Source organism: Symphodus melops, assembly GCF_947650265.1.
Source record: "Symphodus melops genome assembly, chromosome: 17".
Taxonomy (NCBI): Eukaryota; Metazoa; Chordata; class Actinopteri; order Labriformes; family Labridae; genus Symphodus; species Symphodus melops.
In genome coordinates, this window is record NC_136707.1 from 6,811,786 (window position 1) to 6,831,552 (window position 19,767).

At 39.5% G+C, this 19,767-nt stretch overlaps 2 protein-coding genes across 5 annotated transcripts in view; one reads left to right on the plus strand and one right to left on the minus strand.

The window, feature by feature from the left end:
- Positions 1–378: 378 nt before the first annotated feature.
- emc10 (ER membrane protein complex subunit 10) lies at positions 379–4,979 on the minus strand. 2 transcript variants are annotated; one of them, XM_079365774.1, is made up of 8 exons: positions 4,823–4,979; positions 4,637–4,703; positions 4,154–4,266; positions 3,905–4,018; positions 2,762–2,946; positions 2,460–2,553; positions 1,143–1,240; positions 576–665 (listed from the first exon to the last, which is right to left on the minus strand). In XM_079365774.1, the coding sequence occupies exons 1-7, from the start codon at positions 4,931–4,933 to the stop codon at positions 1,154–1,156; spliced, it is 771 nt and encodes a 256-aa protein (XP_079221900.1). In that variant the 5' UTR covers positions 4,934–4,979; the 3' UTR covers positions 576–665; positions 1,143–1,153. The 2 variants fall into 2 exon arrangements, with proteins under 2 accessions (XP_079221899.1, XP_079221900.1); XM_079365773.1 differs by lacking the exon at positions 1,143–1,240 and having other exon boundaries at positions 379–665.
- Positions 4,980–14,550: 9,571 nt separating this feature from the next.
- Positions 14,551–19,767, plus strand: part of mybpc2a (myosin binding protein Ca) — a 47,837-nt gene continuing 42,620 nt past the window's right edge. For 2 of the 3 annotated variants that reach the window (XM_079365643.1, XM_079365644.1), the window contains exon 1: positions 14,551–14,690. In XM_079365643.1, the coding sequence (XP_079221769.1) occupies positions 14,669–14,690 (22 nt within the window). In that variant the 5' untranslated portion in view covers positions 14,551–14,668. The remainder of the gene's footprint in view (positions 14,691–19,767) is intronic. The other variant, XM_079365646.1, reaches the window with a different exon arrangement.

The window sequence follows — 19,767 nt, forward strand, 5'->3', positions numbered from 1 at the left end:
GCTGTACTTCTCACCAACTTCAAAAGCTGCTTGATTTTGTCAAATTTAACACTGAGTGTATGATTTGCTTGAATTTAAAGATTGAATCAGTTGCAACTTTAAAGTTAAAGAGAGAACTTTGTAATACTTTCTGAGTAAATAAGTCAATATCATTTAATTTCAGTCACTCTTTTTCTTTAATGTGAAAAGATTATGGACAGTAAGTTAAGAAGATATTTACTTCTGGTCGATGTGGCTTATCCATTTTTATGTAATACAGTCTTGTGCAATTGAACCTGATCCTTTTATTGGTAACATGTTATGTGTGCGGAGTTAATGGAGGGATGTTTCATTTTAATCTGAATCTCTATCTAAGAACAAAGAGTCAAATCATCAGTGTCAAGTAATAAATACTTTATTTTCACAGAAGTATTACAAATGCAGTCACCTACAGCTTTACCTTGTCCTCGTGTGTTAATCCTCATTAAATAGAATTCTGTACAGCAATGTCAATCTGCCTAAAGCCAGTTATTCTTCGGGAAATGTTTAGTACAATAAAGAAAAAATTGTTGTCCTGTCGATCATCTGCCCCCTCCATTAGCTGCCCCACCCCCGGCTCCTCCGCCTGATTGGTCCTGAGCGCCTGACATCATCAGGAAGAGAACAAGCGGCACGATGTACATCCACTGAAGAAGAAGACAAGAAAAACAAAAAGGTATTAATAAAACTATATGTTTGTTCAATAAAACAAATTTGGCTGTGATTACAGAGTACTTTTCCAGATTGGTCATCCCAGATTAGGTTATAGTTTTATTCTCGACAGAGGAGGAGAACAGATTAAGTACAAAAGTGAGCGAGATAAAAGAGAAATCTCAGGATCAAACGCCAAACACATCTTCAGCATATTCAACCAGACGAAGTTAAATTTAAGATGTCTTCAGTTTTTCCAACATCGAGTCTCTCGTACAAAGACAACTTGAAAATATCCATCTCAAATGTATTTGGTGTTGAACCTGAAGTAAACTGTGTGAAAGAGTGTAAAAGGGGGGCAATGAGTGGAAAACAAGGAGGTGAGTTTCAGTTAGTCATATTACAGAGGAGGGAAACATAATTTGAGAGAGGAGGAAGGGGGACAGAACGAGCCACAAGTAAGAAAACAGTACTTCAGTGGGAATCAGCTCTGCTCTCTTCCTCCCCCTGCTGGGGGCTGTGCTGAATTGGTGGCCATGAGGAAGATGGCACCACCCAGAATCAAATACCACTGGAACACAGCACAGCACCGAGTCAACAAAACGTCACAAGGTCACTGAACAAAGCAAGATACACACACACACACACACACACACACAGCACAGAGTGCAACAACATGGAAAGAGGTCATACAGAGGATCAGTTGTCTCCCCCCCCACACACACACACACACACACACACACACACACACACACTTGTTGTACCGGAGACAAGCTGAGCCCCCTCAATGACTCAAATGGGGTATGTCATTACTTTTCATAAATAAATTAGGCCTACAAACGTGTTTTTACCAACAGACTGTTGTGTAAACGCTCCAGTAAGTGTGTTGTCATGATATTAGTTACCACATGCAAATCTAAGTTGACATCCTCAGAGCGGACAAAACCACGGCGCCCTTGAAGAGGACCTGAACCCCAAGTTAGAAACCAGTGCTCTAGCCTGTGACTGGTGTGAAGGGTGTCATATTGGTTAGAAGTTATCAGGAAGATATTGGACAAAAAAATAAATAATAATAATTAAGATGTCTGAGGTCAATTTCCGCACTGTGATTCATTCATTATTCATGGTGGACCCAAAAAAATATCTTTACAACTTCTCTCTAAAAAAACTGAAAGGCCATTTTTTACAATGCGTACCTGACTCCATTCCTCATACAGCGCATTCTGTTTTATTTCCGACAATGTTTTGTCTTCACCTGTCAATACATTGATTTTGGTTGGTTTGTTATTATTTTGTCTGCAGGTGATTGAGCAGCCTGAGCCAGCATCCAACACATCCCAGCGGTACGTTACTGTCCATAAACATGTCAACATATAAACTTAAAAAAAAACTGGTCTAGAAATGAAGTAAACAATGCATTTTTTCCCCCCGTTGGTCTGATCCAAGTAAACTGAAAACAAATGCATGAAATTATTTTTGTATTGAGAATCACTAAATCAAACGGCGACAGCAAACTAAACAAACGCAACCCTTTGGACTTTTGGATGATTTACACTACTGAAATGTCCTTTATCATTTATTGAAAACACACTGCAGGCAAGTTGTGTATAAAGAAGTTGAAGTGGTGCTAAGAGAGCTTAAAAAAACCAAATGAACTAAATTAGCATGTTAATGTTTTCATTATCTTTATGAGCGATTTCAGAGATCAGAGAACAATTCCCAAAGGCAAAGGGAATATTCCTAAGAACAGCCTGCCAGCCTTATCAGCAGTTTTTAGCGGGACTACTTACATATTTAGCAAAGAACGATTTCTGCTCCTGTGGATTCTTTCCTTTCTTCTCAGTTTCCTGTTCCATTCGTTCAAGGAACAGAGCCGTCTCGGGTCTGAAAGAAAGCAGGTAATTAGGACTGGAGGAAAAAAAAACAGAGGGTGTTTGTGAAAGTCAGCCTTGTTCTAACTGTGCGGGGAAAATGATGTAAGGCTTATTTGCAAAAAAACGAATCAAAGACACCACCCAAGAGGATTTTACACCGCCAAGATGTGGATCGTAGAAATGTACTCAAGTTTTACTATAACTAATCAAGTACTGACCCAGGCGCATTAACAGGAGCCATTATGCTGAGTGTGGTGTTGAAAATCTCGAGATCGACTTCATCCTCGACCTCAGTGCCCTTGCAGGCTCCAGGTATTGTTACTATGGAGATGCCAATTAGGTACCCAGACACGTCAGTGTGGATGCTGATGACGTCGCTCAGATGGGACTCAACCATGGCACACTGAGGATCAGAGCAGAACAGAGTTAATAATCACAACAGGCCTCAGAAAGGTTTTAGTGTTGCCCTTAAGGATCAAGTGATGTAAAGCTTGCTCTCATTCAGTATAGTAAGAAGGAGATTATGAAAAATACTGAAAAGGCATGTGCATTATTCTTTCATGAAGCATGATCCCTTACCTGCTCATGCAAAAATATTTTCATTAAACTTATATCCCTTTATAAATAAAAAGTACATACAAATAAAAAAGCACTATACATGCCGGGCAGTGAGATCTATACATTCTTTTTTTAGTATGAAACGGTTTAGAAAAGATGGGCACAGAAAAATCTATGTTCAAAAGAACGTGATTTTCAGTCTGAATGTAACAGCTGCAGTTACTGTATCTATTCTATATAGGTTGTAGTTACTGACGGGTCACTTTCTGTCACCCCTCCTCCAAAGTCAGTCTAAATGCATCTGTTCTTTGAAGTTCCATTAGATTGAATATACTGTTGTCCCTCCTTCCTCTCCACTGGATCAGAGACACAATGACATGTTTAAATTGAGAGAAAATCTGTTACACGACTATTTTACAAAGTGTGTCACCCCTTTATGAAATGTTTTGAGAAACCTACAACTGTTGTCTCGAAGTGACACTTTTTCTGATAAAAATTATTCCTATAAAAAATGCATGAAACTACTTGTGTATTTTTCAAAACTGGACTGCTCCTACGAGATACGAATTGTTAAATCTGTTGTTTACCTTCGAAGAGTAGAGCACGACAATCATTTCTTCAAAACAAAGTACACTGCCTTTAATACATAAAACAAGCCCAAAGGCTTTACAAAATCAATAAATGTCTCAATGTGTTGATACTCTCACTCCTTTTAATAAAGTTGTAATAAAAATACACTCTAATTATCTTTGGTAGTATAATCTCCTGCTTTTATGTAAATGTAAGATAAGTTAAATACATACAGCTCTGACAAACGCTGTGAGGTAACCTTCCATCTGGCGCTCTGTCTGTCGATCTGCCTGCAAGAAAACCCGAGGAACTCGGATTCTGTACAGACCATCCACTGCAGCCACTTCCTGTGGAGACATTCAAAACAAACAAGTCAAAGACGCAGGACCTTGTTTTACAGAAATCCTAACCATTTACACAGGTCTGTTTAGTTTTGAATCAATCAATCAATCAATCAATCAATCTATCTGATCCTGTGTTACCTTCAGTTTGATCCTGTCTTCTTCAGAGAGCTGGCTCTGAGTGAGAGAGAGGCTGTGCTCCCTGCCAGCTTTCAACACCAGCGCTCCACGCACACGAAACTTTGCTACATCATCTGAAACAAAGGAAGGACAAAGGCTACAACAAGCTGAACAGGTAGGGTCAATAAACAACGCGGAGACGAGCACCTGTCACATCCGTTACAAAGTACAAAGGGATTCTTAGGACGAGCATCTGAAAATACTCGTGTTGTAAATAATGTTTTAGTACAATTTGATGAATAACAAATAACCCACTGGGAGTTTAGAGGATGTTCATGCCTGTTGAACAGCTTTACATACATAATAAGGTAAATTGACAGGTTTGGTGTAGGTTTCTTCATTCATACACGCTTTCATTGGGGCAGCTAGCTAACCAGCTATAATCTGTAATAAATGTCACATCTTAAGTGATAATTAAAACAAGTTAAAAGAAGACTGTCTCACCGACTTCAAATGAGTGCTCAAGGGGAACAGAGAAACCACTTAATTCAGTGTCCATGGCATCGCCAACCTGTTCAAAAACATGTTAAAACCTAGTTAGCCTTCTCACGGACAAAGCTAATGCTAACTACAGATCTGACGGTTAACAGTTAACAGTAGACAGTCTTTCAATTATAAATGAATACTTACTCTTCTACCATTATTACAACAAACAAAATCCGTGTTTACGACGAACCAAACACTAACAATAAGAGCAATTTGTGATTGTAATAGACGAGCCATTACTACTGCTCTGTACATCGGCGGCTACGCTTCTTCTTCGCTGGAGTTTTACGGTAGTCGAGATCTGTTTTGTTGCATTACTGCCACCCTCAGGTTACAGTGCTGCCCTGTTTTAATAATAATCATAATTTACACTTTATTAATCCCACGAGGGGAATTTTAATGGACACGAACACACACATAGGATCCTAGTGACATGCAGAGGTCTCAAAGTGAGGGTTCTGCAATTTTTTTTGCAATTGAGCCTTGCTCAATGGCACCTCGGCAGGAAGTGGACTGGCACCTCTCCAGCTCATAGACTGAGCTACTGCCTGCTTTACAGTTCAGTAAACGGTCCAGTCTCATTTCGGATACTTTTCCTTCTGTGATCGCGTTTATACATTTTCTTTTCTTTCTTATACGTATGCTGTAGAAAATGGATGGATGGATAAGAGTTTCACTAAAAAAAACTTTACATTAGGCCTACTGTATTTTTTATTAGTTTATAAAATCTGGACAAATTGATAAACATTTTTGACAGGTCCGCGGTCAACATTTTTTCATGAACATTTTCAACAGATCAACGGTCAACATTTTTTTGAACTGCAGTTTTTTATACATCTTTTTTTTCCTTTTTTTTTTGCAACGGAGGTTGCTGCTTGGAGGTGACACTCATAGATATGTTGACACTGGCAACCCTGGAGCACATCGGGTCCGGAATGGTCAAGAAGAGCCTGGCAAAATCCAGCGTCGCCATTGGCTGATAGCAAAGAGTGAAAAGTCTCTCTAGACAGTAAAAATAATGTAAGCTGATAAATAGGTCTACATGTAGAAGTGAATATAGAAGCCGATGTTCATGTCAAAGTGCTTGGTTTAGTACGTTGGTCAATAAATGTGCATTTCTAGCCTACATTTACACATATTCGTGCACAGAACAAGCTACAAACACAAAGACAAAGACATAAACATCTACAAAGATTAAGAGCCCATCCGCCAGTCATATTGGTGAGTCTTTTTAAAATATGTGATGACCTACTTACATGCATCATGTTTACAAATAGGCCTAATATAATATTTATCACCTTGTTTTATTGCTTCTGAATCTGACAATGTTGTCACTGCTGTCGTCTTTGAATTAGTATTTTTAGCATTTTGCTCAAAGAGCAGGTTCATGTCTGTTGACAGAATGCAACTAATGAAGCAGGGCTGAATTTAGGCTGCTGTCTTGTAACCTGTCAGAAGACATTTCTGGTACAGTTTCATTTCCCTCTTCTTTGCAGAATAAAGAGGTTGATTTTTATTTTGAGTCTGCTAAATGTTTAGCTTAGTGGTGCTATGTATTCCACCTGTTGCACAGAAGGCCATACAAGATGAATAATTTACCTGCAAGACAAGTAGAGCTGTCAAAATGCCTGAAATGTAATGTTCCCTTATCTACTTATCTGTGTGATATTTTAGTTTTAGACAGCAAAGTATCCTTTAAATTCAGAGCATTAATTATTATATATTTATATTATTATATTTATAATGATTAACAATTAGCATTGTTAATCATTTGAAATCAGTGGTTTAATATGAGTTTCATAAATATATATTGTTATAGACCCTCTATCTTAAACTTACTGTAACGTTGTGAGAATTCTGAATGCACTGACCCATCATGGACCAGCAGAGGGTGCTAACACACCAGAAAAGGTCTTTAACCTTCCCCCCTCTCTCCAACCCTCTCCGAGTGCCATGTTATTCGCTGGATAATAAATATTTATGTCTTGTGATGAAGAGGGTTGCCATGTCTTTAAACTCTTTAGTCAGCATTCTGCTTTCTACCTTTGCAGTGGGTTTTCTGTTACCTTAATGTCTTTTTAAGGAGTAAATCTGCACTGAATCACACTGAGGAGAAAACTGTGTTTGCACTTTTAATTTGTGGACCGGCAGCACTATCTTGTACTTCTAACGTGTCTGTATCACTCCTCTGGGATGGGCTGCCATTCACAACTGCAGCAGAAGCAGCCCAGCTAGACTTTCTTGACTGGGGTTTCCAAACTGGGGCACTGACTAATGCAGGAGTGGCATGAAGTTGAATGTGGACACACACAAACACGGATGAGTGCTCAATTTACTTTTAGTCTTTACTCATCATGTCTATTTTAATTACATGTTAATATGTCAAGTATGTGACATTAATGCACGAAGGTTTATTGACCCTGAAAATGAGCAGCAGTAGCTCAGTCTGTAAGACTTGGGTTGGACACCCGTTTGAAGTCTCAGCAGACCAAAGAATGGAAGTTGGTCTGGTGGTTGAAGACATACCACATCAGTTCCTGAGTACTACCGAGTTGTCCTTGAGCGAGGCACCAAACCCCCAGCTTATTTTCTTTGTTGCAATTACATCTTTCTTTAAGTAATATAGTTGTATTTATTACTGATGACTCTGTCCATTTTTTCTTTTTAGATAATTCGATTAACCTTTTGTTTAGAATGTTTTTCAGATTTTCAAAATATCTTGTTTCTCAGAAACAAGAGTTTGATAAAGGAAAAAATGTTGACTAAAACAGAGAAAAACTGGAAAGAATAATGGGATGTAAAAATACTTCACCGTCAGTAAATGTTCTTTTGAATAATGTGCACCCTTTGACATATTTTCTGTCCTTATTTTCTGTGTTGGTCAAAATATTTTTGTTGGTAAAAAAAAAGTTTGTTAAAGTCATCACCCTAAATCGATCCCCTTTCTTTCATTACTGCAAGAGGCTTTATGCAAACAGACAGCATAACTAACACTATGGTGGTTTGTAGTGTTACAGTCGACACTTAACTGAAGCAAACAACAGCAAAGAAACTGCAACAAAAAGAGGTCACGGTCTAGAGATGATTACTATTTATGACCATTGCAATAAAGCACAAAAAAATAGGACCATGTCATGTTTCCAATTATTCTAAAATAATTAAATAATAAATAAATAATAATAATAAATAATACCACATACCATAATTCTCACAGTGTTGGTAATTCTATTTAAGTAACATTTGATTGGTCAACTATCTGTTGCAGCTTTCATCAAGACATCATCAGGAATTTACTAAAGTGTCTGAAAGTTGTAAGACATGCAAAGGAAACACAACTCTAGTAGTCACAGACAAGTTCTCCAGTCGTCTCTTATTTTATGACAGGATCGCTCCAAGCTCACTTTGTTCGCAGCGTTCCTTCAGCTCAAGAGGATCAGTGATCACAGAAACCAATGTGTGGAACCTCCAGACCACAATTTATGAATTTACGACTGTTGCACCACTTCTCTGGGCCTGCATACACTGAATTCTGGCATGAGTTGCTACAGTTAATTTATTTTGCAGTTGCCTAAACCCTGCTTAGAAGTCAGCCTCTGGGCAGAATGTCTATGACCGTAATGGCAAAGAGCCCAAAACTTAAAGTATCAAAGTAGAGCAAAAAGAGAATAAAAAAGCAGAAGAAGAAGAAGCAGGTTTCTGCTGAGTTTGATTGATGTGATCTGTTTCGAGATGCTTATTTCTGGCTGAGGAGTTCTGCTGACATGCAAGAAAAAACCTCTGTGGATACAAGAGAGAGGCATCCATCATTTTCAACTTCAACATTTGTGCATCCAATTGCTGAAAAGTAGGTTTGGATCCAGGATGTAATCCTTTAAAGTTTGGAAATATCAAGCAGTCATGTAATTTTGTACATCCAACTATCCCTCAAAAGTGTTGCAGAGTGTCACACACACACACACACACACACACACACACACACACACACACACACACACACACACACACACACACACACACACACACACACATGTAATTTCCGTGAGCTTTCTCATGACTATTTAGACCACATTAGAACAAATGCCACCATTAAAGAAGTAAGAAGTCAGTGCCCCAGTTTGGCCAACCGGATGGTCCTTTCAATAAATGTCTTTAAACAAGTCTCAAAGGTTCGGTTGACACAAACAAAACCCTCTCTACCTTAGATAACACTAATAAAATCTCACTGTCTTTTGAAAATCTGTCGACGGAAGCAAAAACTAAAAGAGACAGCTAATGATTTCAGGGAAGCATCCGCTTTCCTCTGATTTGACAACATAAGTCAAAGTTATATAATATGTTTTTGAAGTTCAAATTGTTTTTGATGGGCTCATATTACAGTGTGTCTCTGTCTGGCTCCTGTTGTTCAGTCTGCATGGAGCATATGGCGACTGAAGCATGCGATTCCCCGGGGTTCTGCCTTTGAAACTATGCAGGCCACTTCAGTATGTGCTCCCCTCTTACTGGGACGGCCCATTACTCTCTGTCATCGCCCCAAACAACAGTGTCACCTTACTATTCTTAGTCAAAAATGAAAGCATTGATGTTTTGATGTCCAACAGCAACGTGGGGACTTTGATTACAGAGCTGTTGAGCCTGCAGTGCCTTGCTAAAGGGCTCCGTGGTTCTCTGGAAGTGACCTCTCTTATTGTTGGTCCATTCCTGGGATTTGGAACAGCAACCCTTCGGTTCTTAACCCAAGTCTCTACAGACTGAGCTGATTTTGTACATTTATAAAGATTTTTCAGATATTAGAGATTGATAGAAGTATTAACCCCATGACGCCTATTGTTGCGAATTTGCGTCAAACCACTTCCGCTCCAAATGCAGTCAAAATAGCGTCCGTATTCCTCCACTGTCGGTTGATGCACTTTCAATACATACCTAGGAACCTTTGGCAAGCATTAGTTTATCAAAGGACCAGTCAGAGTCAGAACAGCATCCGTTTGATGTGTTATTTTTATGTAATATGTATTTATGTGCTATTTTCAAATAAACGTTTTCAACTTAATTTAGCATCTACTTGAAAGCAGAAACACATGTAAGAAAAATGTTTTAATACTTGGAAACAAATTCAGGCACCAAGGGGTTAATGTAAACTATGTAAACCACACATTGTTCACATCATAGACAACACAATGACTTAGCCCCACACTGGTTTCTAGAAAGACTTTTTTTTTTCCATAAATATTTTTATTGTGGGTTTTTTCAAAGTGATACAATTTTCAATTATACTTTACGAAGCAGTTCAGTATCACATTGTTTGTACAAATATGGAAACTAAATATAGAAAGAATAGCAATAACAGAAATAAAATAACCCAAAAATAAGACATAAAACAAAATAAAGCAGGGCCTTTCACAAACATAGCTTCTCTTTTGGGATTTAGGAGGTAGTCATCACTAGATACAGTACATGGCTGCAGGGGATTCAGAAATTAGTCGAGTCATCAGAAACATCCAAGTCCTTAATAAAGTCAATAAAGGGCCTCCAAATCTTTTCGAATACATGTTGCTTTGACTTATTGATATATGTTATTCTTTCCAAAGGTAAGCTAGCCAACATCTGTTTTAACCATTGGGAAGCGCCAGGTCCATTCATATTTTTCCAATTTAAAGCAATACATCTTTTTGCTATCAATGAGCTGAAATCAATAAAAGTACTTTCTGCTTTACTGAAGATATGTCTATCTGGATATATAGCCATTATAAATAATTTGGAATCCAACGCGATCTGTTTTAAAATGATCTTTTCAATTAAGTTTTTCACCTCTACCCAAAAAGTTTTTATTTGACTGCATTCCCACATACAGTGTATTAATGTACCTTTTAAGCCACATTTTATACATATGTCTGGTGTGTTCCTATTGTACTTATTTAATTTCACAGGTGTTGTATATATACGCATTAGCCATTTGAATTGTAATATCCTTAAGCGATAGAAAGACTTTTGATATGCGATGCCATATTTGAAATTCCAATCAAACTCATTTGGATCATCATTTAAAGTGGCACATATCTCAACAAAGCACAAGAAGCTATTCACCGATGGTGGGATGGTGAAGGAGGCGATGGCTGCCGTGGCAGGCACATTATTCAAGGACCATAAAGACTGGAATCACGTCCGCTATCGCAGATATACAGCTTGGTGCTAACACGGTGGCAAGGCGAGTGTGTGCGCTGTCAGCCGATGCAGTGGGGCAGCTGGAGCAGGACTTGATGTCAGGTGGCTGAGCAGAGGTAAAATACTGCGTCCCTTTTGTTCCTTGCTGAAAGGAGTCATGAGTTTCATGGAGTCAAGAGAGGAGGACATTGCACTCTTGACTGATACTGAGTGGCTGCTTGATGTTGCTTTCCTGACAGACATGACAGAAAAACTTAATCACCTGAACACACAGCTACAAGGCCAAGATATCTGACATGATCAGTGCTGCTGAGGCTTTTCAAGCAAAATTGTCATTTTACCAACAGCAGCTGAAAAATGAAAGACTGCAACACTTCCCAACAGTGGCAAACATGTTGGAAAGCCATGCAGGGGCAGATGATGTTTTGAATGTAAGTAAGTGTTGAGACCTCATGTCCAAGCTCAGGCAGGAGTTTGAGGATTGGTTAAATGTTTTGGATAAGCTGGAGCCCTGTGTGGCATGGAGGTAGACCTCACAGAGATTTCAGAGAAGATGGCTGAAATGTGAAATTTGGCTCAACATACCTTTGTGAAGCAGCTTTTTCTGACATGAATGTCATAAACTCTAAATTCAAAACGAAACTGACAGATGAACAAGTGACTACAAACAGTGGCTATTTCAGCTGATGTGTGCTATATGAATAAGTGCTAGCGATGAGATAAAATTAGCTCTTAGCCGCTTTCAATTTTTCAAAGTAGCCCTCAGATTGAGAAAGGTTGGAGACCTACAGTGACACATGGAGACGCGGAGTGTTCGAAAAACGTAGTAAAGTGTATTTGACCTTTCATTTTTATCCCATCTAGAGTCTTGTCATTCCCTTCTCAAGACTCTCAAATTGTGAAGTGCTTGTGATCACTGTATAGTATAGCTGAGCATAAATAAAACGCCAGCATCCTCCTTAAACATCCATGGTCTCTATTGTAATATGATCAGTGTACCAGTTGTTGATTTAAAACTTCACCTCCCGAACCTTTAAAAAAACCATTAAGATATTACTATATATATTACAACTTGATTATCCTGTCTTAATATTATTCACCTCTTCCCTTTTTTTTTGGATGGTCTTTATGATAGAGTGCTATATCATCATAAAGACCTTCTTGCACTTCTTCGTTTCTTTCATGTCTACTAAATACTATATTTTTTTTAACGAAAAAACATTTTAAAATATTGGATTTCAACTCCACAAGCCACCCAGTGACAGCTTTGATATGTAAGCCTGTGTGTATCAGTGGTGGGAAAGGAATGGGAGGTGACTTGCTTCTGTTGACTTAATCTGTACTTCAGTGAGGCTCAACTAATGCAGGCGTTAAATAACTCCAGTGTCATCCTCTATACGCAGGATCACTGGATCATGGAGGACACCTATAGTTAGTCTCCTATATCCACTTTATATCCACAATATAAGACACATTTCAACCTTTGCAGGGAGTTTAATCGCTGTATAAATCACCAGGGATGAACTGTGAGGGCATCAAAAAGATGTATTTGAGATAATTCTGCTTAAATATCCAATAATGTAAAGTTAGACTATACAGTAGGTGCAATAGACTCAAGGACCTTTTATGTCAAGCAGCCCTCTATAATCTCCCCCGAGGGGATTTTGCTCTCCTTCAACATCCGAATCTCAAGTTGCACTTGCCTGAAATAGCTGATCTTCAATCTCTGACTTAAGTTCTTTCCCAAAATTATTTATTATGAATGCCAAGGTTAGGGCAGTGTAGAAAAGAGTATACAAAAAGTGTTACAACAAATACAGATGTGTGCATGATCTAATTAAATCATTTATCATTTTTGCTGTGTAATGAAAATACCATTATGCAAACTAGAAATTCTCAGCATGAGCAAGCAGGTGTGCGTTCTCAGTCATGTATGCAGTGGGTTGGGAAGTTCAAACTGATCTCGGGGCTCCCGAGGTCAGCGACCTGCTCCTGCTGTCATTGACCTTGTCCTCTCACATCCCTCCCGAGGGCTTCCATCCCCATAAAATAGACCCTGATGACAGCTACGGCTACTGGAGAACAAATGGGATTGTCCGAGCCTGCAGCAATGCAAGGCTACTGCTGCTTCGCTCTACTTTTCACTTCTCAAGTTGTTTCTCTCCTCCTGTCCTCTTCAGGTGAGGACTGAACTAACATTTCTGCAGTGTGGATGAGATGCGTAAACCCCACCCTCTTCTGGGGTTATTGTCAGTTTAAATCTGTTGTGGTGGTTTTCTATACTGGATCCTGTCACATCCAACCTCATGGCACATGAACATGTGAACTTGTGGTTTTTTCTCAGGTTCAGGTACAAAGACTAGAATAAATGAGAATAGAGATTAGAGATAATAAAATAAGCAATAAGTGTCAGGTATGACTGGAATAATAGGCTATGAACAAGCACATTGACATAGAGATAAAACATAAAAACAATATTTGCAGTTACTAATATTAGGTGAGCAGTGTTGATATTGCACGGTCAATTCATAGGGTTCAATAAGAGAATAAAAACAGTATGAGACAGGTCGCACAATTAACAGACAGATTGCACGATTGAACAGATCGCACTGTTTGAACTAGTCCAGTGTCCAAGTGTCTGACTCTCAAAGGGAGGAGTTGTGAAGTCTGATGGCCACAGGCAGGAATGACTTCCTGTGGCGTTCAGTGATGCATCATGGGGGATCAGTCGAGCACTGAATGTGCTCTTGTGTCTGCCCAGTGTGTGGTGGAGTGGGTTTGTGTAGTGACCAAGCTCGCACTCGTCCTTAGGGATTACGTTAAACCAGCACATCTTCATCTCAAACCGACACGTTAGACCAGCAAGTAACCAGAAAACAAAACCCTGTGAGACACCAGATGTGGTTGTTCACGGCATCTGATCCACTGTTTAACCCATTTAGACCTGATGAGAAGCAGGCATGCTTTTACCTTTAAGCTCTGATGAGACGTCTACGTCTCAAAAGGCAACACACATGAGTGCAAAGGAACTACTAGGCCACTAGTTTTAAGCTTTCAAATGTTTTAGTTTTATGTCTCTATATGATACAGAGACAAAGATTTTAGTTAACAGTGAAATTCTGCACAGTTTTTCTCAACATCCTCAGGTTTTGGGAGGTTGATTTCAAACATTACTTAGGTTTTAGAGAATGATCTTTTCAGCTTCCTTGGGTCTAAATGGGTTAGATAATCAATATTTTACCGCATTTGTTAGATTGTAACTGTAAGAAATTAAAAAAAAGAAGAAAAAAAGGGCCATTTTTCAACAAAGAAAAAAAACGTCTAACCTTGTCCTTTTCCTATTGCAACCCCCTAATAATTTCTGAGCATTCTCTAGGTTATGCCCATGCTAATTATAAAACATAACCCAAAAAAAAGAGCTGCTCTCCCACCCTTCAATCAAACTGTCACCTCTGCAGGGCCAAATGAGTTAATCAGCTGGCAGGGTTTTTTCCCAAGGGCTGGACTTTTCTTTAAGGCTCTGAATCGTTTTACCCCTCATGGTGTCTTCCTTCTCCTCCTCAAAGCTCTGCAGCTCCTGCCAAGGTTTCAAGTGACAGCTATTCTGTTGCTCTCCTCCTTCCTTGTTCCGCTTGATGGGGGGAGGATGAAGGGACTGGCACTGTTGGTTTGAGTGTGTGTGTGTGTGTGTGTGTGTGTTTGGGCTGGTGGTGGTGGTGGTGGGGGGGTGATGAGGTGATAAAAAGGGATGAAGGAGGAAAGAGCAGGCAGATCCACTGACAAGGAGGAAGGAAGACGCGTTCAGAGGAATCACTATAAACAGACACAGACATGCCTGAGCCCCAGAAGCCAGGTAAGCTGGTCCGACCGGGAGGATCACACTCGAAAAAAATTCTCTGATCAAAAACAAAAAGTTGCAGCTGACAGTGCAGCGAGATGTTCAGATGAGCGAGAAGGAAAATAACAAAGAAGTCGTAACTCAGAATTTGAAACTATTCTTGATAAATATTCTGGATACATTTTGGAGGGTGAAATTAAATCTGTAACGAGAAACATTAGGAGAATAAGTTACAAGATCATTTATAGTTTATTGCTAGTCTTGTGTTATTAAATCAACACTTACAAATTACAAAGTGTCACATCTCGATAGAAAAAAACCCACTTGATATTCAATTCATTCGCTGGCATGAGAGTCAAAGCCGTTAAACATAATGAGTGATGTGTATTTAGTTTTCATTAGTCATTTAAAGCTGATGTCTTTGTCAGCTCACTTTCATTGCCTGTGTTGATTTCTCTCCTACTGACAACAAGCATCATGAGGATTATGTCTCTCTATTTCAGAAGACAAAATGTCTCTGTTTTCTCCCTAAAAGCAAAAAAAAATTCATGGGATGAAAGAGATGCAAAAATAGTGATGTCTATTAAAAACCAACATTTGACCTACATTATTATAACGTTTAATTAGCATGTGGTAAAGCAAAAGGAACAGAAAAGAGAGAGAGAGAGAGAGAGAGAGAGAGAGAGAAAAGGCAGCCATAAATTACGTAAATGACATTTTATTTTCTCACAGGGAAACGTTTAAAAGTTTTTCTTTATTTAAAGTCCAAGTATTCTTTAATAATGGTGGAAAATGTGAAAACTCAATGTTGCAAAGTTAACCCAACTGTTTTTTTGTTATGAAACCATATTGCTGCTTCTTGAAGTACAGATTGCACCTCTCTGAGATTCCAGTAATACGACATGCAAAGGCACATATGCAAAACAACAGTTAACAACCTCTGCACTAAAGCTTTACGCGAACATTGATAGAAGCTGTAATATGTGCCATTAAACCGTACAGGCTGATGCATATGTCGTAATGTTTGTGTCAGCCTGAAATACGCTCCGCTGCATCTGTCAACAATGACCTCAGCGTGCTGTAAATCAGCTGCTCGCTCCAAACCCGCACGCATCAGGGAAAGGAGGCAAAGCAAGCAGGAGGAGGATGAAGAAGAAGAAGAAGAAAAAGAAGAAGAAGAAGAAGAGGAGGGAGTAGCAGATAAAAGCAGAGAGATGAGCAGGATGATTTGTCGGAGGAACCTCTGCCAAGTCAGGTGTAACTACCTTGCGTCGTATCTCTGCACCTCAGACACCTTATCTATCTGACCCTGATTGCCTCCCTCGATCTGTTACACCGTCTCCCCCGCTGGCATCCATCTCCTCGTGCCAATCTGCTGGAAGTTCACTGTATCGCTATTATTGTGTGGAAAGTCGGAACTCTTTTTTTCTCTTGCGGATTTTGGAAAAGGTTTCATATTCACTGTCATGTGCTGATGAAAAGTCAGTGATTTCTTTTCTCTCTTCAAAGGATTAAAAAAGGCTTCCTCAAAACAAAAGTGGTCTTTCTGAGTAAGCTCTTTCCCTGCAGAGCACTTATACCCCTCAGTAATTCCATCCCTACATTTCATCACATCTTACAAATTTATCACCAATCCAGTGACCTGACATCACACATATCAGGTTCCTAACAGTACTTTATACCTTCTCCCTGGCTCTTCTTGCTCTTGTGTTTCCAACCATCCTGAATTATTGGCCCTCGTTTGAACTTCTTCACACTTTCTTAACTTTGGAAGCCCTCTGGCCCCGTCGTTCAGCTGGTCAAACACTCATGTGACACCCCCTTCCACGCTAGTGTCATCGTTCTCTGCAGTGGGGCTCAAGAAGCCAAAGGGATCTAGAGGAAGCACGCATCCCAATAAACAGCCACGAGAATAGTTGTGAACCAGCGGCTGTTGGCTTGTGGATCCTTGAAGGGAGAGACGCCTCGAGGAAGGGAACGGTGTTTCTGCTTTGTTAGCCCTCACTTGACTTGTGAAAAAACTCCACCAATCATTGCTTCTCAATACAGCTGTAGATTGTTTTGTCTGCACTAGCAGGCTCTTTACAGTCGGCTATGTGGGTACAAGTTAATCAGACGTTTTCCAGTGGTCACACTCTACTTTAAAACGTTCCCCCTTCATTCAAAGTACATACCTCAATACGTACAGGAACAATTCACCTCCGGGCAAAACTGAAACAACCAACCGTGTCTGAGTTTTCAAAAAAGTAGTAACAATTATGAGGCATTGTTTCTTTACTTTTTGTATAATGTTGTCACATTATGCCACTGAGGTCACAATTGGTTTATTATAATTGACACATTTTACCATTAAGCTAAAATTACGCTATTGAGAAGATAAACTCCTGTTTAAAAATACTGTAGCTAGCAACTAAACCCTTTCCAATCGCACTGTGCACTACCAATTACTAGTCAATTTAGCTTTCAACCACTTTCTTGCAAATGGTCATGTTAAAGATATAGCTGCCATGTTTCCGTTAACTATTGTCTCACTGTAGCTGTTATTTTAACTTGTTCTTCAGCAAACATTTCCACATTCTTTTCCTTTTTTGTTGCTGATTTATCAAAAGATCCCTTTTTCTAAAAGAAGAAATAACTTTAATTGATTTGTAGTTTGACCCCCCCCCCCCCCCCCCCGTTTCGGTTGTAACCTTCCTTGTGTTACAGTTCAAGACAGCGACATGCATATGCACACGAGAGGATGATTTTTCAGTGATATTTACGGTCTTGGTCTTGATCTCGCCCTGCTTGGTCGTGGTCTTGACTCAGCGCACTCCAGTCTTGGGTATGTCTTGGTCTCAGTTAGTGTGGTGTGGTCAGCATTATTAAACAAAATACACTTGAAGCTATAGTGCTAAATAAGAACTCGGCAGTTTTGATTGGTGCAGTTGAATTTAGACATTTGTCAAGTCTGCAGTTTGAGTTCATCCGTCCAGGAAACTCAGCCTCACCAGACAACAAGTCTATCTTTTTTTTTTTTTTCCTCGGGAGCAGCAGTTGTTGAGCAGAAGATTAAACCTGCTGTCACACAGTCACTTCAAACCGCACGTCTCGCAACTGGTCCCGTGTAGCATTACCTCATACCGAGGCTATCATCAAGTTCCCACAGGTATGCGCTTACTGCTTGATGGATAACGAACAGATGTAGAGTCAATGACTGCGCCATGAGGTTCTACAAAGAGTGTGAAAGTGAACTGATCCGTGGAGTGTCATTAACAAAGACTCTCTGAACGTCGGCCAAGCACTGCACCCAGTATCCAGCTCTTATGCTAACAGCTTCCTCTTTGATAAGAGCCTCAGCCTATTTTGATTACTGATGGGAAGGCTAAAGGAAATGAATGGAAAAGCTGAGTTTGATGACAAGCTTAATACTGTAAAGTCGCCTTTGTTTACTGAACCCCCCAAATTCCTCATCCCTAAATTAGAGTTGCATTAAACAATTGTTTTCTTACATTGAAATTCCCTATTCACGTAATAACAAGTCATTTAAATCCGCAGGAAAGTTTACAGCAATTCTATGAAACATAACACCCTTTTATTCCTCGTCCAGCCCTATTAGCAAATCGTTGCCTTTCTGCTCCCTTATTCATCCATAAATCGTCTTCCTCATGGGTTGGCGGAAAGGAGAGGAGAGGAGGTGGTAGGGAAACATCACCGGTGGAATCCAAACAAGCCATAACTCTTTTCATCATTTCTATAGCCCAGCATTATATACAGCAGTAATATCCCTCCCATTCCCTCCACAGACTTGCATGTCTGTTCCTTAAGACGTCCGCTACAACGCGCTTAATGCATGACCCTGACAGCGTGCATACGGAGCGAATAGCGCAGGAATGTCAGCACCTTTAAAGGTTTATCAACTTGTCCCAGCGGGAGGAACATTATTAGTGACCTTTTTCTTCATAGAAAGGTCTCGGCAGAGCTCAGCGCACGCTCCTTGGATCAAGATCAAACAGAAAGGGAATGCAGATCCGAATGGTGTCATAAGAATTTTGGATTGTATTCAAATGTGCTAAAAATATCAGAGGCATGTATTACTGAAACTTCCAATCTTAAGGCGGTGGCTGTGGATCAGTGGTAGTCAGTCATCTGTTAACTGGAAGGTCAAGGGGTTCGATCCCCATTCCCAGCAGCCTTGTGTCCGTGCTCCCCCTGCTTCGGTGGTGGCCTGTGCATCAGTATGAATGGGATGTTACTTCTGACGGTTACTTTACATAACAGCCCATGCCATCAATTTGTGAATGGCTGTGAATGGGTAAATGTGACCTGCAATGTAAAAACGCTAAATGGAAACCTAAAAATAGAAGATAACATAAACTATAAACCCCTCTATGTCAGCCTTGCTCGAAACAGGCTGTTAACTGAGCTGTGTCTGACCACGTGCCTCTGGAAGACTTAGGTGGGTTGCATGTTGTTGCTCAATGTTCGATTGTTTACAGTGAGAAGGCAGACTCAGAGGGCACCTAGCTGTAAGAACGTAACCCACCTGGAGGAAGGGTTACTGCCCTTTGTGATGTCACAAAGGAAACGTCTCCAGACTGCCTGTTTGAGCATACATTTTCTGAAAAGTGGAGGACGCAAAAGACAAAGAGGATGGGCTTTTTTTTTTATCATTTGGGTTTTGTAGACAGACTAGAGACACAAATAAGTGTTAGAAAAACATGGTAAAGTATATTTTGCATATGTGACCTTTAATGGTAACAGTCAATTCTAAACATTTTATTCATCTATTTACTGCTTTACTTCCATACCAGCACAGAAGAAATGTCAATTGAAGTTCAGATATTATATTAGGATTGTTTTTCTGACACGTGTTCATATATTTATTCTCTTCAAAAACATGATAGCGGCTGAAATATTTTGACTATATTTCCAGTTGTTTTCTGTACTATTGAAAAATTAAAAACTGAGAAACATTTCTGTCAAGATGTATTTTCTGCAGAAAAAAACTCCCCCAAAGGACAGAGTAGACAAGTTGGTTGGGAATGTTTTACCATTGTTTTTAGAGTTTCAAAAGAAAAGAAATCCTTTAAAATATTTAAAACATTAAATA

Coding starts and splice junctions, on each gene's coding strand:
- emc10 (XM_079365773.1), bottom strand. CDS start 4,933: ATGTACAGAGCAGTAGTAATGGCTCGTCTATTACAATCACAAATTGCT. Junction 4,019..4,153: donor AAGACAGGATCAAACTGAAG/GTAACACAGGAT, acceptor ATGTCTCCACAG/GAAGTGGCTGCAGTGGATGG. Junction 2,947..3,904: donor TCACAGCGTTTGTCAGAGCT/GTATGTATTTAA, acceptor TCTGATCCTCAG/TGTGCCATGGTTGAGTCCCA.